The sequence below is a fragment of the Paroedura picta genome, chromosome 8 (genome assembly GCF_049243985.1).
Source record: "Paroedura picta isolate Pp20150507F chromosome 8, Ppicta_v3.0, whole genome shotgun sequence".
Classification (NCBI taxonomy): domain Eukaryota; kingdom Metazoa; phylum Chordata; class Lepidosauria; order Squamata; family Gekkonidae; genus Paroedura; species Paroedura picta.
This window is the reverse complement of record NC_135376.1, coordinates 43465155-43484864: the sequence shown is the minus strand read 5'-3', so window position 1 is coordinate 43484864 and position 19710 is coordinate 43465155. Positions and strand designations below refer to the sequence as shown.

Sequence of the window (19710 nt, the reverse complement as noted above, 5' to 3'; positions counted from 1 at the left end):
ATTTTCTGTTTAAACCGTCAGCTTGTTGTCATTGCAAATGCTGCTGTTTCATGGTGTGTGTATGTATTTTGGCAATGGTTTATGTACAAAATAACATATTTCACGTTGAGTTAGATTTGCCTATATTCTTCTAAACACTTCAGTAGATTGCGGCAGCACATTGGCTCCAAAGTTTAGAAAATATGAAATATGTAAAAGGTTATATTTAATGGGACTAATGTTCTGATGAAAAATTCTGCAAAGCTCTAAATATTGCACAAGGGCATACTGTCCTATTTAGATAAAAGATGTGTCCCGTAGTTTCTTTTTAAAATAAAATCTGTCCAGCCAGAGAAAGAAAGGAGAACAGCTCCGATCCCACTTCTTTGTACAAATTATTTTAAAGTGAAAAGACTAGATATATTTAAAATGCAAAGCCTCTACTTTTTCATGGCTTCTTCAGTATAACATGTGGGAATTAGGTGGTAACACTCAGTTCTTGGTTCAGGTAGGTAGCTGTGTTAGTCTGAAGCAGCAGAACAAGGTTTGAGTGCAATGGCACCTTTAAGACCAAGAGGTTTTTTTTGAAGTATAAGTTGTGTTGAGCATGCATAAAGTATCTGAAGAAGTGTGCATGTGTACAAGAGTTTATACCTCAAATAAAACTTTGTTGGTTTTAAAGGTGCTGGGACTCGAACTTTGTTCTACTCCATTTTTGAAAATTCTAGATGTCACAGTAGGATTGTAGCAGGCTGTAGAAACGTCAGAAAACTACAGCACTATAAAAGTATCAATATAACAACTTTTAAAAAGTCAAGCACTCAAAAAGAGTGCTTACCTTTTAAACAGTTGTTTTATTGATACTTTTATATTTCAAAAGAATCAAGAATGCAGGTGAATGGGCTGGATGGAGGATTCCCAGAAGTGATAGTATGAATATAGGAAAGAAACAACATTATACAATAACTTTTATTCTGCAGCTAAACAGGAAGGTAAAAGCAAATGCATCGTGAGGTTTGTATGTAGTGAAATATAAGACTTGAACCAATCTGTATCCCTCAAAATTAATTGAAATAAGAACATGACACAGTCTCTTTCTCACTACCAGGTAACACAGCCATTCTAAAATCTGTGTAATTTATCTGGGACAAATCTGGTGTCTAGTTCGCTTTGCAGAACAGACCACAGGATGTTTTGCTCTCTCTGTTGAAGCAATCGGTTTGCAGTTTAGCAGTGTAACGGATGTATGCGATTTCCAAAACCATGGATGGCGACAAGTGAAAGGAGGGATTGTTTTAGCACATAGGGAGCTCGTGGGAGTCCCCCCCCCTTCTTAATAATGGAGAGGTGGGACGAACTATCTGGAAAAATGCGAAGGCGGTCCTTAAGAGGAGCGCATGGCTTTTTGTAATGCAGTGCGGCCCCGTGCGGAGTTGCAGAGTGGGACGTGGCTGTCATTTGGTGAGAAACCGTTTCGCAACGCCGGGACCGGAAGGTGCTTTATGCGCATACCTCACCGGGCATGACTTAGCGGCGCCGAGCGCGGGGGCACACAGCCACACAATGAAGGGGCGGGGCCGGGGAGTGGGCAGGGCCGGCGTCGCGAGTGGACGCGGGTCCCTCTAGTGGGCGTCGCTTCCCGGCACCTGGTAAACAGGGGGCGTGGCCGCAGCGTGATTGGCTGGTGCCGCTCTGGCGGAAACCGCGGTGGCCGCGGGGCCGGTGTCAGGTGATCCGAGCCGGAGCCGCGCGGACTGTGCAGGGCCAGTGTGTGTGTGTGCGCGCGCGCTCCAGTGCCCGGCGGAGATCGCTGGCCCGGCCCAGCCCGGCCGGCTCATGGACGAGACGAGTCCGCTGGTGTCTCCGGAGCGCGGCCCGGCCCCGGGGTATGGCCTGCCTGGGGGCGCCGTGCGGTCCCCTTCGTGCTCCGCCGCCGCCCCCAGTCTCCCCGCCGGACCCTGCCCCTGCCCCTCCCCGCCGGCGTCTCCCACAGGTGGCCGCGACCGAGAGCGCCAGCCCTTGCTGGATCGGGGTGGGGGCGCGGAGCGTGCGGCGCGCGGGGCCGCCGGGGGACCGCCGGCTCAGGCTCCAGCCGGGTTGGGGTCCGGGGCAGGGAGCGCCGCAGCCCGCGGGGAGCGAGAGCCCCGCAACGACTTCCCCGATGACCCGGAATTCGCCGAGGTGGTGCGACTGGCGGAGTTGGCGAGCGAGCGCGGCATCTACCCCGAGCGCATCTCCCAGGGCTCCAGTGGCAGCTATTTCGTCAAGGACCTACAAGGGGTGAGGGAGCAGGGGTCGGCCCACAAGGATGGGCGTCTTCACGACCCGTGATAGCACTTCCCTTTAGAAGGCATCTGTGTCCAACGCTTTATGCTGGGGGTGGAGGGAGGGCAAGGCTCACTTGCCCATTGTCAGATGGAGCCAATCCCTTACCCTTCTCTTTTGGTTGGTGTTCCTGGACATCTTTCTTTTGTGACTTAGGGTAATTTGTACTTTGGGCTTTGGGGCTGGATCTTCACAGCGCATGCTATCTGAATGGTTTTATGTGCTATAGGTAAATACACAGTGTTATCTGCTAATCAGATAGATGCCTCCAACTCGTCTGACAGCGACAGCAAGATGTAGGCCTTATTTTCAGACAGGACAAATTCAAATATAATTGTAATGAATGCAGCAAACGGCCAACATTATGATGTGTTTTTCATAAAGCAAACATAGTAACAGTGAGAAGGTTACATCAGTGTTTAATGGCATAATTTGTACTTTGGCATTCAGGAATAGTCTGTGAACATCAGAATTCCAAGTGGGTGGCTGTGTTAGTCTGTAGCTAATGCTGGAGTAAATGTGGACATAACAGTAGTGTTAGGTAATTGTATTTGAAGCATAAAATTGGGAGCATTATGATTATGTTCAGTGGTACTAGGCAAATTGAGGTACTTCTGATAGCTGCATAAAAAGAATCTTATCCATGAGACTGGTGTGTTTTGGCCAATTAAAAGCTATAGTGTGCCAGCCCCCCCCCCCCCCGCAAATCAGTAAAATTGTCAACCGTTGACCGGTCCCCGGTGATAAAAAGATTGGGGACCACTGGTGTATTGTTTTCAAATTACCCTTTGAGAAAAATGTAAGACATCCTTGCTGCATTGACCCAATTTACTTTCAAATCTCTCAGTATCATGAGCTCATGTAGTAGTGCCCCATGAATAGGGTTTGATGGCTGTTTAGATGTTTGGCATCCAGGTTTTTAGAGAGTAAATTGAAAGTTTTACAGCGTGGAATATCAACTGCTGTGTTGCTGTTTCAGTTGGTAAAGGCCTTGCATCATTTTGTTGTTACTTGGTAGATTGCTGTCTCTATTGATGGTGTTGCATAGATGTTTTAATAAAGTGGGAGAAAATGGGACAGTGAGCATCAGGTTGGATGAAACCTAAGCAGTAAGCATCCTGAGGAACACTATGGTTTATGTCACTAAACGTTCTTAGAAAAAACAGGCTTGCTTCAGGGAAGGCTGGTGTGCATGTATTTATGTATATGCTTGTACATGCTCTGGAAAGGTGACCTTTTTCATTACCTTGTCCCCTAGTTTTCAGATTCTGACCCATGCTATTTTTATTTATCACGTGCACATGAATTTCCTAAATGCCATATGGGCTCAGAAATGTTCACAAAAGATAAAAATATAGTGCTGGATCCTTTGTTCTTGGCTTTTTCTTCTGGTGCTCATATCTCTGCCAGCAGGGACTTGGGAACCTCATTTTGTGTTGGGTTCAACTTGGTGAAAAAGGGACTTCTTGAATAACTAATCAAACTGCAAATGATTTACTGGGGTGGCATGTGCCATGGATCCAGTCAGCTGCCATGTCTTGCGGCTCTCCTTGTGACCCACCAGAACTAAACAGACTAAGTTTAATTTCCTGCTTCTGTCTCCAGTATTAACTGTATGAAACCTTCTCATCCATATGCCTTGTCATTTCTTGTTGTTAGCAGTCCAGTCTAAATTTTTTTCTGGTTCTAGTTTTAGATTCACTTCCCTTTTGGGTTGGTTAAGACAACTGCTGCTGGGATGAATCAGATTGACCTTTGCCCTGCCTATTCTTATCTGCCCCTTACTATAAAGCTCAGGGTGGTGTACAGTGTGTAAAAATTGACATAATTGAGCCTTAGGGGAGGGTGGTATATAAATTAAATAAATATATAAAATTTTCATTAAAACTATACATAATAAGACATTTAAAGCTATTGAAACTATCATTCCAATTGCTCCACAGATTTATCAGTTAATCTTATTCCTGACCTGAGTCATTGGCCAGTTATGATGGTGTTTTTTTTGGGGGGGTACATTCTGCGAGGAGGGGGAGACCCATTTGTTATTTTATGTGCTTGGCCTCAACCAGATGCCTGGTGGAACAATGGTATCTTAAAGGCCCTGTAGAACTGTGTTAGTTCCATCAGGGCCCAGGTCTGTTGGCAGCATGTTCCACCAGGCTGGGGCCAGAGCTGAAAAGGCCCTGGCCCTGGTTGAGACCAGACACTTATTTGGAGTGCTGGCAGAAAGCAGATGGATTGATGTACCATCATTGCTTCCAATTTTGTTCATTTAGAGAGGAGCAAATTGTAGTTGGTGTTCAGCAGTTAAGATGAGGCTTCTGGGATGAGTGCCTGCAACTAGACCTTGTCTGTCTGCATGTACATAGAGATGATAGGCTGGTGTGTGTGAGGGGGACAACTGTGAAGTGGACTGTGTTTGTTTGCTGTGTGTTGTAGCCTATGCCATTGACCCTGCATTCTTTCTCCTAATGGAAACAAGAGCTCTTTGCTTACACTGCACCATAAATTAAATTTAGAGTTATCATGTGCAGGTACTGGGTGGGGGTGTGTGTCAAGAGTGTAGGTGAAAGACCTTTACTTAGCAATGCTTGCTGTCAGCAGGGCAGAAGGCAGCCAGAATATTTCTCTCACTGACAATCTGAGGGAATTAGGCAGTGCAAGGAAAAACTTCAGGTAAGTTGCTAGGCTCTATGCATGTTTACTGGGAGACTCTGGATAATATTCTCCTGTAAAGAGTGAGGTTGACCTGTTATTGATGACATTTTAACTTTCAGTATTAGGTGGCCTGATTTAGGAACAAACCTCTGTGGAAACTGATGGTCTCATTATAGCAAATATCCCTTCCTTCCAATTCTGTATTGTACTTGATGGTTTTTGAATTATGTGCTAAAATACCATTACTTTGCCGCCATCGAATCTGTTATGTGCCTGGAATAAATCGTGCAAACTTGCATTCGAGCTTCCCATATCTTTGCTTGTGTGCAGAATTTTCAGATCTATTCACTGTTCACAAAATAGGAATGGGTGGCAGCAATTCCTGCTTCAGTGTAAAGTGTAATAAGTGTTGAGAAGCTTTGGAGTGGTGGTGGGGAGTTGGATTTGTGCTGACTGTAGACACCCCACCCTCTCAGCATTCCTATGCTGATTTTCAGAGCTTTGACAGACATATCTGTGCATTTTCCATGGTTTGGTGAGTAATCATGAGGTCTATAATGCTCTTTCATAAATCAAAAGCTCAGATCTCATGGCAGATGTCATGGTTGCCTCATGTGATGCAGCTTTAGCCGTACTGCTTCCTGGACCTCCTGGAAATGTGGCCTCTAGAGGTGAAGCTATAGTATGTACGGTATGATGCTTTTAGGTAAGCAGGGATGAAATCCTCTAGTCCTCCATCCATTCTTTTTCTGTCTTCCATGAGAAGTCCTGGAAACAGTTTTTGCATTGCTGAAGTAGCTTGCTAACTTTCAGTTGGGGCCTGGAGATCTCCTGGGATTACAGCTGATTTCCAGGCTCCAGAGATCAGTTCTCCTGGAGACAATAGCTAGTCTGGAGAGTGGACTCATCCCACTGAGCGAGTATATGTATACCCTACCATCCCCAGGCTCTACCCTCAAGTCTCCTAGAATTTCCCTACCTAGAGATAGCAACGCTAAGCTGAGGCTATCTGTCATGTCAGTAAGTGGAAGGATTGCATGGGGGCCGTTAGCTGGATGGCCCAGGCTAGCCTGATCTTGTCAGCCTTGTTTAGCACTTTAATGGGAGACCACCAAGAAATTCCAGAGTTGCTACGCACAAGCAATGGGAAATCACCTCTATACATCTCTTGCCTTGAAACTCCTGCTTGGTTGCCACTCATCGGCTGTGACTTGATGGCATGTTACTCACACACAGTGCACGGTGATGGGCTGGGGTTTAGCATGTGGCATGCATGGGAGGGACCAGGTTTCCTGTACATAAGAATAAAGATTCCTTACTTCCTGTCTGGGGTTTTTCACTTGCTTGGCTTGTGACTGCGAGCAGCATAGAGTCATCCTGATTTAAGAGTCACGCAGATTCTAGATTGTCACTGCTGTAGGGAACAGTAGGGTGATTTTTCCTGGGACTGAAGAATGAGACCAGTAATTGCAAAAAAATTCCTTTTTTTGGTCAGCTATTTTTAACTTTATTAGAACAAGGAAAAATATTTATAAGCAGTCTTGATATATGTGCTGTTTATCTTTCCCCTAATAAAACCTGGTTTGTGGCTCCAATGACACGCTCCTTAAAATTGGAGGTGATTGGCACTGAGTGGGGTGAGTTCCACTAATAGGAAAAAGGGAGCCCGAGCGATCTGCCTGGCAACCACTGAAGAATCCTGACTGCCTTTTTCCTGTTGGTGGAATATCCCCCACACCTAAAAGGGCCATGCAGCTGTGCCATTCACCCTGGGCAACCTGCCTTTGCAGGCTGCCCATGCAAGGCTGCCTCGTGGCCACTGTCGTTGACCTTGTGGGTGATTCCTTTCCTGGAAGGAGCAGTTAAGAAGGCTCATGGTAGTGGTGCCATCTTGGGTTGGCTGCAGGCAGCTGGGCTGATTTGGGTGCCACCACGACTGCCATGCCTCCCTTCCCTTTCGGAAGCTGAAGAGGGAACCTGGCCATCCCCTGAAGCCACTGCTGCTGCATCTCTCAACTCCCCTTGGAAAAAGAGAGCAGCGGGAACACCCTGACAATGAAGCATGCTGGCTCACCTCTGGACCGGAGTGGCCATGACCCAGAGTCAGGGCCTCACAGGTAGGCCGTGAGTGAGTTCCCTGTGGTGCCTGAGGGGGGTAGGTGGGGTGACCCTCCCAACTTGGGGTGATTTGGCTGGCTGGCCAGAGCAGGTGGGGACTGAGCCCAGGCCTTGCTCACTTCTGGCTTTTGTTTCTGGGCAAGGACACTGGTGAGGATCATATGCATACCTGTGTACCTGAGGTTATATAGAATCATACAATCATAGAATAATAGAGTTGGAAGGGACCTCATGAGTCATCTAGTCCAACCCCCAGCACTATGCAGGACACTCACATCCCAATCGCTCATTTACTGTAACCTGCCACCCCTTTGCCTTCACCCCTTGGCCTTCACAGAATCAGCCTCTCCGTCAGATGGCTATCTAGCCTCTGTTTAAAAATTTCCAAAGATGGAGAACCCACCACCTCCCGAGGAAGTCTGTATATGCATGCTAGGGCCTGCAGGGGGCACTCTTAGCCACTCTTGTTTCAGTGTAGGAGGATGAAGCCCAGACTATGCTTGGTATTGGTAGTGGCTCTGGAGCAAGCCCCCTTTGCTCTGTGTGTGTATGTGCTAAAATGCCTTTTAGGCTATATCTGCTGGTATTACTCTATAGCAGTGATTCCCAAAGTGGGCGTTACCGCCCCCTGGTGGGTGCTGCAGTGATCCAGGGGGGCAGTGATGGGCCACAGGTGCATTTGGGGGCGATGAATAACTGTAAGGGGGCAGTGAAAGCATAAAAGAAAGAAGAGAAGATTTAGAAAAATTGATTTATGTATTCTGCTCATAACGCTTAATTTTTCTTTGAACAACGTACTGGATGTTAGCTCGGTTTCAGCATACACCCTCACTTGAATTGAGATATGTGCAATCGCGCACTGCTATTGTTCATGCGGTGCCACTGAATTGCCGTTCCAAAACACGTGAGTACTACGAGCATTGCTGCGGGCAACTGCCACTCGTGCGATTGGTCAGTCGCAAGGCCCAAGTCTGGAATGGCAGCAACAGTACTACCAGCAGATTTTGGAGCACGCTATGAATCAGGAGATTTCCTGTAATTATTAGGGTAAAATTACAGCATAATATAACTCTAAGTTAGATTGTTGTGATATTGTACAAGTTAAAGTTAACTAACAAATAGTGTGTCTATAATTGGTGAGTATTATTTATTTATTTTGTAATAATTATATGCGCTTTACAAACCTTTTCGCTCCAAAGAACGAGACAGTATCGCTCCGCACTTTTTATTCTCTCTGCCGAAGAGCAAGACTGTCTCGCTCTGAATTTTTGAATCATTTTTTTTCAAACTCGTAAACATACCAATAAATATAAAACGTCATCCTTTATTTGTATTATGTTTTTAGTCTAAAACCAAAATTTCTTATTTATTTATCGGTAATTTATTTATTTATAACCGTTTTCTGATCCCTACTTAAGCCTTTTTACTAGGCCTGAAAACTATCGATTCTCCGGTAAAGTATTTGTAGAGAAACGGACCGGTTCTCCGGTCCCCACCAGCTGCAGCTATAAATAGGTCAGTTGTATACTTGGAATAGGTCCATTATTTGTAGGGAGTAACGTATTTGAGAATCGCTGGTCGCCGTCTCTAGCTAGCGCTGATGGCGTGACGCCGACGCCATTCGGCGCGGCTACTTGGTAATTGGACACCAAGCGGCGCCTGCCGGTATCATCGGCCGGTATTAATTGCTATTAAAATTTTTTAAAAAAATAATTTCCAGGGGGCGCTGAGGAATATTTTTTCTGGAAAGGGAGTGGTAGGCCAGATAATTTTGGGAACCACTGCTCTATAGCATCTGGCATTATGCTGTATTTAAATAAACATGAACTCATGACACTTAAGTTCTGGGCAAGAGAAGATCCTCCTCTCCATCAATAGAGCTTGGTATTTTGCACTGCATATACCCAAATTGCTATTTCAGTTTAGAATGCCAGAGAATGTGGGATCTTCTGGCCAGGCCCCCCACCTCTCCGTGTTCATTGTCTGGCTTAAGGGGTATAGTTTTGTTCCAGTTTTTATTAATACCAGTAATAGACCAGGGCACCAGTCCATAGATCCTTTTGCCCCTAGCAAGTTGCACATATGCAGCTGTGTGTGAGGTTTCTGTGTGTTCACTTTCTGAATAGATGGTTGAGAGAACTCAGGAAGTACATTGGGAATTGTCGCTGGTTCAAGATACTTCCTAATACTTCTCCCAACTAAGGAAGTGCAATTTGGGGCTGGATATGGTTGTCCTGCTTGGCTGCTGATTCTGGCCATTTTACACCTGGCTTGATGCCCCAGTTTAAGAGCTTAATTTGCTGTGTAACAGAAGCTCCTGAGGGTCAGTGGTCTACCCTTAGGGGGCCCCTTGGGCCCTTGTGATGTGCGAATATACTGTAATAAGGAATGTTCTTGCCAAAATGGGATCCTCCAATATTGATCTATTTGTCAAGAGCTGGTATCTTGCCAGTTTGGGGATTTGGACTTGTATGCTCATACTTGGCTTGCCTGCCTTATATATTATCTTTTCACTTTGGTTTTCTTCCCCTCCCTCCAGAAAATCATTGGTGTGTTCAAACCCAAGAATGAAGAGCCTTATGGGCAGCTGAACCCAAAGTGGACCAAGTGGCTACAGAAACTATGCTGCCCTTGTTGTTTTGGGAGAGACTGCCTTGTCCTCAACCAGGGATATCTGTCTGAGGCTGGTGCTAGCCTTGTTGACCAGAAACTGGAACTGAACATAGTTCCCCGCACAAAGGTAAGCCAATGATAGGAGAGGCTTTAACAGGACAAAGAAGGCCTAGGTAGTGTGTTCTCCAGTGTCTTATTCCCAGACTGTAGAACCCTGCCTTCTGTTTGGCCCTTTAAATCCAACCCTCAGCCCTGTTTCTTAACCTCTATGGGCTTCTGTTAGTTCTCTTGGTATTTCTGAGTTCCAGTCCATGGAAGTACTTGGTGCCGAGATTAGGTTGGAAGCAGGAAGAATGCATGTCAAGATCATATGGGAGGTAAATCAAGAATTATTATGCTATTATCTTTTTAAAAATCTAAATTCTGTGTTTAGATTATGGCTATTACTATAGTATGCAACTGTGGTGACTTTTGTTCTTCCTTGCTCAGTATGCATTCAGATTCTGAATTTTGAGTTCTTTGCAGCACTTTTGGGTTAGCAACTGCATGTAGTAGCAGAGGTAAGAATTCTTGTCAAACTAGAACTGGTAAAAAGAACTTGCCTTGGATGCTGGCGGTCTTTGCAAACACAACCTGCTTCAATTTACACAGCTGCCAGAATAGGGATTGACACTTGTCTTCCACATAATGTGGAATTTTCAGTACATGTAAATTCCATTCAGGCCCCCAGGCTCTGTGGCACTTCTTTTAAAGACAAACAGGTCCAAATCCTTGTGGATCTATGCAACTTTGTTTGTAGAGTTGTGTGCGTGAATGTGTACATGTGCATATGTTACCTGCTTACAAATTATTCTTCCCTGTGCCCACAGGTGGTATACTTGGCCAGTGAAACATTCAACTATAGCGCCATTGATCGAGTGAAGTCCCGGGGCAAACGCCTGGCTCTGGAGAAAGTGCCAAAAGTCGGACAGAGGTTTCACCGAATTGGCCTTCCTCCAAAGGTACTCCACTCCAGTTATGTGATTCCCCCACCCCCACGTTTAAGTTACCTGGGGAGAGTGTTAGTACCAGTGAGTAGCTGCAGGGCATGCCTTGTTCCCCTTAACCCACCTGCTTCTGTACTCTCAGGTGGGCTCTTTCCAGCTGTTTGTGGAGGGTTACAAGGATGCAGATTACTGGTTGCGGCGCTTTGAGGCTGAGCCGCTCCCGGAGAACACCAACCGCCAACTGCTGCTGCAATTTGAGAGGCTGGTGGTGCTGGACTATATAATTCGTAATACTGGTAGGTTTTGCTGCTAGTTCCTGGCCCTTTGGTTGGGGATGCTAACCGTGTGTGTGTGGCAGAGTGGGTAGGAGAGCAGTTGCTAGTCCCAAGAACACATGAAGGGGCTGTGGCTTATTTTTAGGACATGGCTGTACAGGAGGCCGTAGGTTCCAGTCCAGTTATAGAAGAATCAGGCAATAGGTGATGTCGAGGCTCTGGGGAGCTGCTGGGATCCAGAGTAGACACTTTTAACCTCAGTGATCCAATGGTTTGATTCAGCCTATAGCAGCTTTGTATGTCCACTTCACCCTGTGAAGAGAGGAGTGCCTTTTGTGCTGTACGTAGGTCTGCTAAATATATACTTTTCTTGGTGTGCCAGTTGATAAACCTCTTCCTGGTGACACTCCTAAATCAGTTCTGTGATGGGAAGTCAGTTCCTCAGTCAGCTTGCAAATAATTGGCTTTAGGGGCTGCCATTTAGATCTTCTCCCTTCCCCTCCAACAGTTCATATCTGGATGTAATTATTAGGTTCCAGAGTCCTTGACAAGTTGGGAGCCCTCTCCTGTTCAAAGGCAGGACTACTTTCAAAATATAGGATTTACCAGGCCGATAACTTGGCATGAGAGAAGGATGGCAGAGGTTTGCCCTAGTGTTTTCTATGAGAAAAATTGGCATGTATGCTACATGAGCCTTCCCCCACCCTGAGAGTCACTTAAGTTGGAGGAAGACTTCAAACTTTGCTCAGTAGAATAATAGGATAGATTAAACAAGCAAACAAAAAAAGCATTTGTCCTTTAATAAATACCCAGGATAAGAAAGTGCTGAAACAAAAAATAATGCAGACAAAAGTGAGGAAGCAGTCAAATAAAAAACAGACCGAATGCATTTCAGATACAAGCGAGATCAAGAGTGTTTATTCAATATTTTAAGTTGTTGTTGTGTTGGTTGTAGGTTCCCCATCCTCTTTTTGTTTTGGGTTGTAGTCTCCCAAGATAGGATACATGTTGTTATGTAGGCAAAATTGAAACTACCATGACCAGGCTGACAGCTGAGGGCCTCAGCCCTCCAGTTGGAGAGGGAGGGCAATACAGAAAGCCCTACCATCTGCCAAGTCACACACTCAAGTTGCATGATTCCCCCACCTCACCCTCACCATGTTCCTGGGCTGACTCAATACTTCTCTGGCTTTCATTAGTGCATTTTTGTTCTCCCATAGACCGGGGTAATGACAACTGGCTGATCAAGTATGATTGCCCCTTGGATAACACAAGCATGCGGGTAAGTGGGGCAAAGAGCTGTTCTGGTAATATGAAGTGGGACCTGTTTGTTTAAAATGCTTTTACCTCGCCTGTCTCTACAAAATGGTAACCAAGAAGAAGAGTTGGTCCTTATAGGACGCTTTTCTCTACCAGAAGGAGTCTCAAAGGGGATTACAATTGCCTTCCTTTCCTCTCCTCACAACAGACACCCTGTGAGGTAGGTGAGGCTGAGAGAGCCCTGACATTACTGCTCGGTCAGAACAGCTCTAACAGGACTGTAACTGGCCCAAGGTCACCCAGGTGGCTGCACGTGGGGGAGTGGGGAATCAAACCTGGCTTGCCACATCAGAAATCAGCACTCCTAACCACTACATCAAGGCAATTCATAGTACATTAAAATGACTATAGCTAATTAAAATATTTCAAACAGTGGCCTCTAAAAACGACTCCCACCCAATATATATGCTAAAAGAAAAGCCCGCAATACATGGTGTCCAGCAATAAAACAGATGAACCTAAAGAAGTCAGCATTACAGATGCTGACTGTAACCCATATGGGTTATGACTGCTCTGCCAACAATCCTGGAGGGAAATGCCATGTCCCTTTGATAGAGGGATAGTATGTGGAAATGGACAGCTGAAGCTTTTCAGAGCATGGGGTCAATAACATCCCCTTAAGCTTCCATTAGAGGGATGGGAAGAGAGCTTCTGGTGGGATGGATGATGATCATTATTCGTTTTGGTGACAATAGTTCTGGGACTGCCCCTCCAAGCTAATGTGGAGTGATTGCTGGGTGTTGTGTCTCTCCCTGGCTCAGTGTTCTTCCCTTTCCCTGCAGGACTCAGAATGGGTAGTGGTGAAGGAGCCAATCATTAAACTGGCCGCCATTGACAATGGCCTGGCTTTCCCCCTCAAGCATCCAGATTCTTGGCGAGCCTGTAAGTACTTCCATGTGGGCTTGTTAAAAGTGTTTTTGGCCTGTGTTAGGTGTTCTTCAGGATCTCACCACCTGCTGTCTGCATTTGGAGCGCATGATGCTCAGGCCTTGATGTATCTATCACCTGTCTCTAACTTTGTTTTCTGCCTTTCCTGAAGACCCTTTTTATTGGGCATGGCTACCACAGGCCAAGATGCCGTTCTCGCAGGAGATCAAGGACTTGATCCTGCCAAAGATTTCTGACCCTAATTTTGTTAAGGATCTGGAAGAAGACCTCTATGAACTTTTCAAGGTAAGCACAGGCTGCTGGACAAGTAGACATCAGATTCTGGCATATGTGCATATATTGCACATGCTCCTCTCCACAGAGCGGGAGGGGGAAAAGGGTGCAAAACCCACCATAATTGCTTGTGTTCCTCTCTTTCTTTTGTAGAAGGATCCTGGTTTTGACAGGGGCCAGTTTCACAAACAGATTGCTGTCATGCGTGGCCAGGTATATTCCTTATTCCCACTTGTGGGGGTGGGGGCGGGGAGGCTCCTGCTCTCAGTGATGTCGGGCTGAATTGCACACTGTCCTTAAGCCTGTATTTTCAGCTTGGGCCTCATGTGTCATTAGTACCATGTTTTGTTTTTCTCTTCCCAGATTCTCAACTTGACACAGGCCTTGAAAGATGGGAAGAGCCCCCTTCATCTCGTCCAGATGCCCCCTGTTATCGTGGAAACTGCTCGCTCTCACCAGCGCTCGGCCAGTGAGTCATACACACAAAGCTTCCAGAGCCGCAAGCCTTTCTTTTCTTGGTGGTAGCAGCTGAAATCTGGTCCACTGAGGAACTTGTGGGAGAGTGCTGCTTGACAGCGGGCCATTGATCCTCCAGACCAAGGCGGCTGTACTGCAGCCCGGGGGAGATGGATGCCGAAGCTCCCATCAGCCTTGACCCAGAACATTCCCAGCAGGAGTGGAGGAGGGTCTTCATCAGACTGATTGCTACTTTCTTCTCACTGTGGGTTGGACATACCTCCTTCCCAGCCTGGGCATGGCAGCCTCCCTGAGCAGGTGCCTGCATGCAGCACCCTTGGGCTCCTAGGTACCTCCCTTCTTAAGTCCTTTGCCTGGGAAAGTTGGAGACAAGGGGGAGCATCTTTGTTGGCTGGGAGTGCTATTGCTCTGTGTGAAAATGCCAGCCTTGATAGTCCTCCCTCCCTTACTGTATCCTCTTGCTTTTCATGCTCAAGAAGGCAAGCACCTCCTGCCCAGTTGGTCTTGCTTGGCTATCCTTGGCCCCCTGCAGGTCCTGTTCCTGGTGTTATGCGTATCAGTACTCTCTTGGGGCCATCTGTATGGAACAAGGCCATAGCTGGCTGCTGCTGGAGGAATCCAGGCTGGGGGGGGGGGGGGATGAGGATTGGACCAGGGCCTCTTGTGACTGCTGAATGCTGGGGTTACAGGGCTACTGTGAGCCTGCAGGTGGGACAGCCACTGCTGTGCTTCACTTCCTCCCTGCAAGAGAGACTGAATGCCTCACCACTAGATTTTAATTCAGTTTTAAATAATCCGCTCCATGTGCACACTCTCATGTGCTCCACTCAGTCCTAGAGCAAGTGAGAGGAAGGCTCATCTAGTCTTTCATATCAACCCTCTTGTAGTCCCTAGATTAATTACAATAACTGGCTCTCCTCTTTGGACAAGTAGGATGAGGATGTAAGAGAAAGACTAGTTCATTGCCTGAGGCTGTTCCCTCAGTTCCTAGGGGGTGGGGACAAGAAAAATACCTCCCCCAACCTAGGTTTGAGCGTTGACAATCGTGGGAAAGATGTTCTGCCCCAGGACCAGCAGATAATCTGAGGTTAAGATCACTACCATCTTGAGACAGTGCCAGGTGCATAACTGAATGATACTATGAATGCTGCTTTTCTATAGGCTACTGTGCTAAAGCCATGGCAACACAAACTTCCCCTTGGAAACTGTCAGGATAAGCATCCTGGCTTCTCTTTGGGTGCTGCTCACTAAGCTGTAGCCCAGGATGGCTAGGAGAGGCCGTGTGCCAAGTTGAGCCCAGCTTCCTTCCTCTTCTGAGCAGAGGGGCTGGTACCCTGTAGGTGGAGTCTGCCATTTTCCTCATGGTCCTGGCTGGAGGGTAGGCGCCTATCCTCTGTGCCAGGCTGAAGCTACTGCACTTTGCACTAGGGGATACTTTTCATTCTGTCAGCCTGAACTGAAATGTATCATTCTTATGCACTGTAGAAATGTATGTAATATATTTAAATCAATGCAAGTCTCTTCATAACAGGTGTCCAGTTGCAGCAGTGGTCTCCTGTGTGCATTATGTCTGAGTTAATAATAGGAACTGAATCTCTTTGCTTCCCATTATTCCTCTCCAAGCTGCTAGTCACATCATTGTTTCTACCTACAGTACTGGTCACCTGCTTCCTATTCAGGCTGAATACTTCTGTTGCAGCCTATCATACGTTGTCCTATAGAAAATCCCAGCTACCCCCATTTGTTGCTGTTTATATTAAGGTTGTGAGGGGATCTATCTTGTCTGATGGGCCTCCTACTAAAATGTAAGCTGCCTCTTGTTCATTTCACAGCTATGTAAGTAAACCACACATGAAACTAGTCATAGGCTTGGATAGCCCTGGTTAAAGGTCACCTTCATTTCCCAATTCTGGTGCAGACTACCCTGGACATCATTCCTGCTTTGGCTAGACAGGTCAGGATCATGCCACTGCACAAGGCTGCTTTCAGGATTCATTTATTCTTGTGCTGTTAAATATGGTCCTTCTTCCTGAAGGCTGCATTCATATTTTGTGTAAGAATGACTGCATCATTTCTTCCCCTTTGTCCTCTAACCAGTAACAGTCATTCATTGGCCTTGAATTGTAGGATGTAGCTGATTCTCTTCAGTTTGCTGGTCCTACCTACCTCAGTAGGGCTATGTTTCCTATACTGCCAATAATTACTTCAGATGCCACCATGCTTACCTCCTAGTATGAAGCCAGCTTACAGTGAAATTCACTGCCCAGTTTCAGGCTTATACGCTTTCCCCAGTGCACGAGAGGCCAGTCTTTGCACATGAATATGTATAAGCATTTATTAAATACAGGCAAGTGCATTTAGTAAATTTAGTGTTTGTGCTCTGCCAAACCAAGGACATTGCCTTGCTGCATCTGAGAAATTGTCGATGGTTTCAGGTGATCCCCTAAGCGAAGGGTGAAATTTTTGCTTGAGAGGTGTGCAGAGTTGTCCTTTGGCATCCTCTCTCTCAGACTGTTCCTGTTCTGCACAGTGCCATAGACTGACAACTGAAGGGTTGGGTTCAGCTGCTCACTGGTGGATCTGGTGCAGGTAGCTAGCAGCTCCTGTACCCCTTCTCTTCTGCTTGTAGTAGGAGGCAGGGCATGAGCTGGCTTGACCAGCCACATCTGGTTTCTTGCTACTGTTGGGCCCTTTGTCCTCAGTACAAGATGTAGTGCAGTCTTCAATCCTGTAGAACAGCAAAAGAACTTATTAGGAGCTGGAGAAACTGAGAAAGATTACGATGTAGGACAGAAAATGCCTTGACAGCTCTACACAAGGGAAGATGTTGAGTTTTAGGGGTGTGCTCCTGGTCAAGCCAGGCCAAGTATAATCTTGGTTTTGTAGAAGCTACATTTTGACAAAAGAGGATTAAATTCTGCATAAGAGAGCCATTCTAGCACATGCTACCATTGATATTACAGTACGCATGCCAAAGTAGTGGTAACCACAGTTTATTGGTAGCAGTGTTAAGACTGGTAGGCTGTGGGATGCATTTACAGGGTACTCTAGAGTAGCGATCCCCAACCTGTGGGCCGTGGACCACATGTGGTCCTTCGACTAATTGGAGGTGGGCCCCGAAGGATGCCTCCCCCCCCCCCGGCCCTTCATCTCCCCCAGCCCTTTACAACACACTTCATTGTTGTGGCGTGTCTGTATCTTATTTTGAAGGGATGTTTAAACATTACCATAGCGATCAGAGAGCGTTAGGGCAGTGGTTGAGAGTAGAGGAGTAAACTACCCCCCCCCACTGGGCCTCAGTAAAAGGTGTTGAGTGGTCCCCGGTGATAAAAAGGTTGGGGACCACTGCTCTAGCTTGGGGAATACATATGAGGAAGAAATAGAGGAAAGCATTAAGTTAGAGCATGCTGTGATTCAAAGGATGATAAGCAAGGGCTGAGATACGAATCTGGCTTGATGAGTGATAGAAATGATGAACCAGCTGCTACCTAGGAAGCAGTGGAGAATAATGAACATGGAGACTATACCGTAAGCGGCTAAAGTGCTGTAACTCCAGGAATCCAGTGCTACTTCCTGACTCTGAAGACTTCTGGTGGGGCCGCGGCCTCAGTTTTCTCTGCCTTCTGCGCAGCTGTTGCAAGGCCTGGGCAATGCACCGATTCCCTGCACGCTCCCACACGAGCTGGGCCCGCTCCTCTGCTTGCACATCCCCACTGCTGTGGAAGAGATGGTGTAGCTGCAGCAGCCCTACTCCCTGAAAGATGTTGGCAGATGCTTTTTTACGAGTGCAAGACCTGGGTGCCTGAGGGTGGTGCAAGTCACAAGCGATGGAGGCAGGAGTGCCCATGGGGCTGGGGTCTGTCCACTCTATAGCTGGAGGCAATTCTGTGAAAGGATATGGGGAACAGTGATGAAGCTGCAACATTAATGGCTCATAGCAGCTTGTGTTTTCTCCTCCTGACTTCACATGTTTCCTTGTCAGCATGTCTTTCCAACTGGATCCTTCCACAACCATGCTCTGAGGGACCTCAAAGTTGTCCCTTCCTCATACACAAACCAAGCCCCAAGGTTCTGCCTGCTTTCCTTAAGAAGCAGTTCAGAAAGCAGGCAGAACCTTGGGGCTTGGTTTTCAGACATTCCCTGATGGCACCAGATGCTGTGTCCTCCTGGAAGAGAGTGCTAACTTTCTCTAGTCACCCAGATTCCGCTGTACAAACCAGCTAGTGTCACATGAATGACAGGTCAGTTCCTGCAGGCTACAGTTGTGCTCAAGTAGCATAGGTGAGCATCTGCAAGAAAACTGCTCCAAGAGATTTGCATGCCTGCAGATTCTATCAGCATTGGAGGGCAAACAAAAGGTGGGGACTCCTTTGGGCAGTGAAAAGCAAGATATAAAACAAAACAGCTCTTCTTCATCTAAGTACCCACATTCTTGCAGTCACTGCCTTTTACTGAGATGATCCGCTCATCAGTTTTCATGTTCTGGCACCTCTTACTTGACAGCACTGCCATAGCAGTTATTTCCCTGACAACACTCCAGGTCTTCAAGAGGGATACTCCTCCTTCCACCCCTCCCAGCCCTCAATGGACGCTTGTTTGGCATTCTGACCCTAGTAGGTTGGCTACTTCAACACTTAGCCAGGAACAGTGCAAAACTGTTCATTGGCTCATTCAGAAAATGACCCTCAATGTGTAGCATTCGTATCAGTCTTTCTGGTTTCACCCAGGGCTGCAGGTCTGAGCAGATATTCAACATTTACTTTAGCTGTGAAAAGCAGCTACAGGAGAAGACTAATACAGATCTGAGCTGTGGTGCTGGAGAAGAAAAGGGTTCACTCACTCCCAGTATGTTTGCCCATATGAACATCCTCCCCCCTAGACTAATTTAAATACATGTAGAATGAAGAGTGAAAAGAATTACTGCCTTTTCCCTTTCTCTGGGAAGATGGCATAGGAGCTCTGGTCAACATATATGCTCCCTTCTTCCTAGGTCCCCATCCAGTCCAGGTGCCAGTATCTGCACAGCTAGCATCCTGAGGCCTGTGCGGGTTGCAAATGAAGCCTGGGCCACAACCCAGGAAGGCTATGGTTCAGATCTTCGCTTCAACGCAAAACCCGTTGGGTGGCTTTTGGGCTAGTCCTCCTTTCTGGGCCTAGCCTATTTCTCAGGGTGGTACGGATGTTAAAATCCTATTAATGCCACTCCCTGCACAATAATGGGAAGGCCAGGTTCCAATACACACTCTGACACGAAGCTGTCTAAAGCTTAACATACAAAGCAGGTCCAGAGTTCTGACCTTGAAAAAAGGCAGGATATCAACGTAACATCTCCCGGGGTGGGGAGAGTTAAAGAACCCTCTTCTGAACGCACTAGCATAAGCCATGGGAACTGTAGTCCATGGACATCTGGAGGGACACAGTTTGCACACCCTTGTACTAGTACTACCTAAGCCCCCCCCTTCCGCTTCCTCCGATTTTTGCTCCGGGTTCCAGAGTCCTGGACCGTAAGGGCAGCGGCTCTTTGCGTAGCAGCCGCCTGGACCCTGGTAGATCCCGGCACACACAAACCTGGGGACTGCGGCTCGCTCGAAGAGTCCTTGAGCCCCGCCACGGTGGGTTCTGCCAAGCGCCCTGCGGGTCTCTCCCCAGACCTATTCCGGCCGCTCAGAGGGACGACTCCTCTTCCTCCATTGAAGAGAGCGGACAACGCAGACTCCAGCCAATCAGCTTCTCCAGGCGCCGGACTCCTGCTTGCCGAATCCGAACTCCCAGGGCAACTAGCGACCCAATCCGACGCA

General features: G+C 47.0%; 2 protein-coding genes across 2 annotated transcripts; one reads left to right on the top strand and one right to left on the bottom strand.

The window, feature by feature from the left end:
• Positions 1-1671: 1671 nt before the first annotated feature.
• On the top strand, positions 1672-15456 carry PI4K2A (phosphatidylinositol 4-kinase type 2 alpha). The gene is made up of 9 exons (XM_077349430.1): positions 1672-2259; positions 9620-9820; positions 10563-10694; positions 10822-10975; positions 12175-12236; positions 13057-13156; positions 13314-13447; positions 13589-13648; positions 13799-15456. The coding sequence occupies exons 1-9, from the start codon at positions 1816-1818 to the stop codon at positions 13958-13960; spliced, it is 1449 nt and encodes a 482-aa protein (XP_077205545.1). The 5' UTR covers positions 1672-1815; the 3' UTR covers positions 13961-15456.
• A 765-nt stretch (positions 15457-16221) lies between these two features.
• On the bottom strand, positions 16222-19667 carry AVPI1 (arginine vasopressin induced 1). Its single transcript, XM_077349433.1, has 3 exons — positions 19481-19667; positions 17440-17797; positions 16222-16640 (listed from the first exon to the last, which is right to left on the bottom strand). Exons 2-3 carry the CDS (start codon positions 17757-17759, stop codon positions 16481-16483), a joined length of 480 nt encoding a protein of 159 aa, XP_077205548.1. The 5' UTR covers positions 17760-17797; positions 19481-19667; the 3' UTR covers positions 16222-16480.
• Positions 19668-19710: the final 43 nt, after the last annotated feature.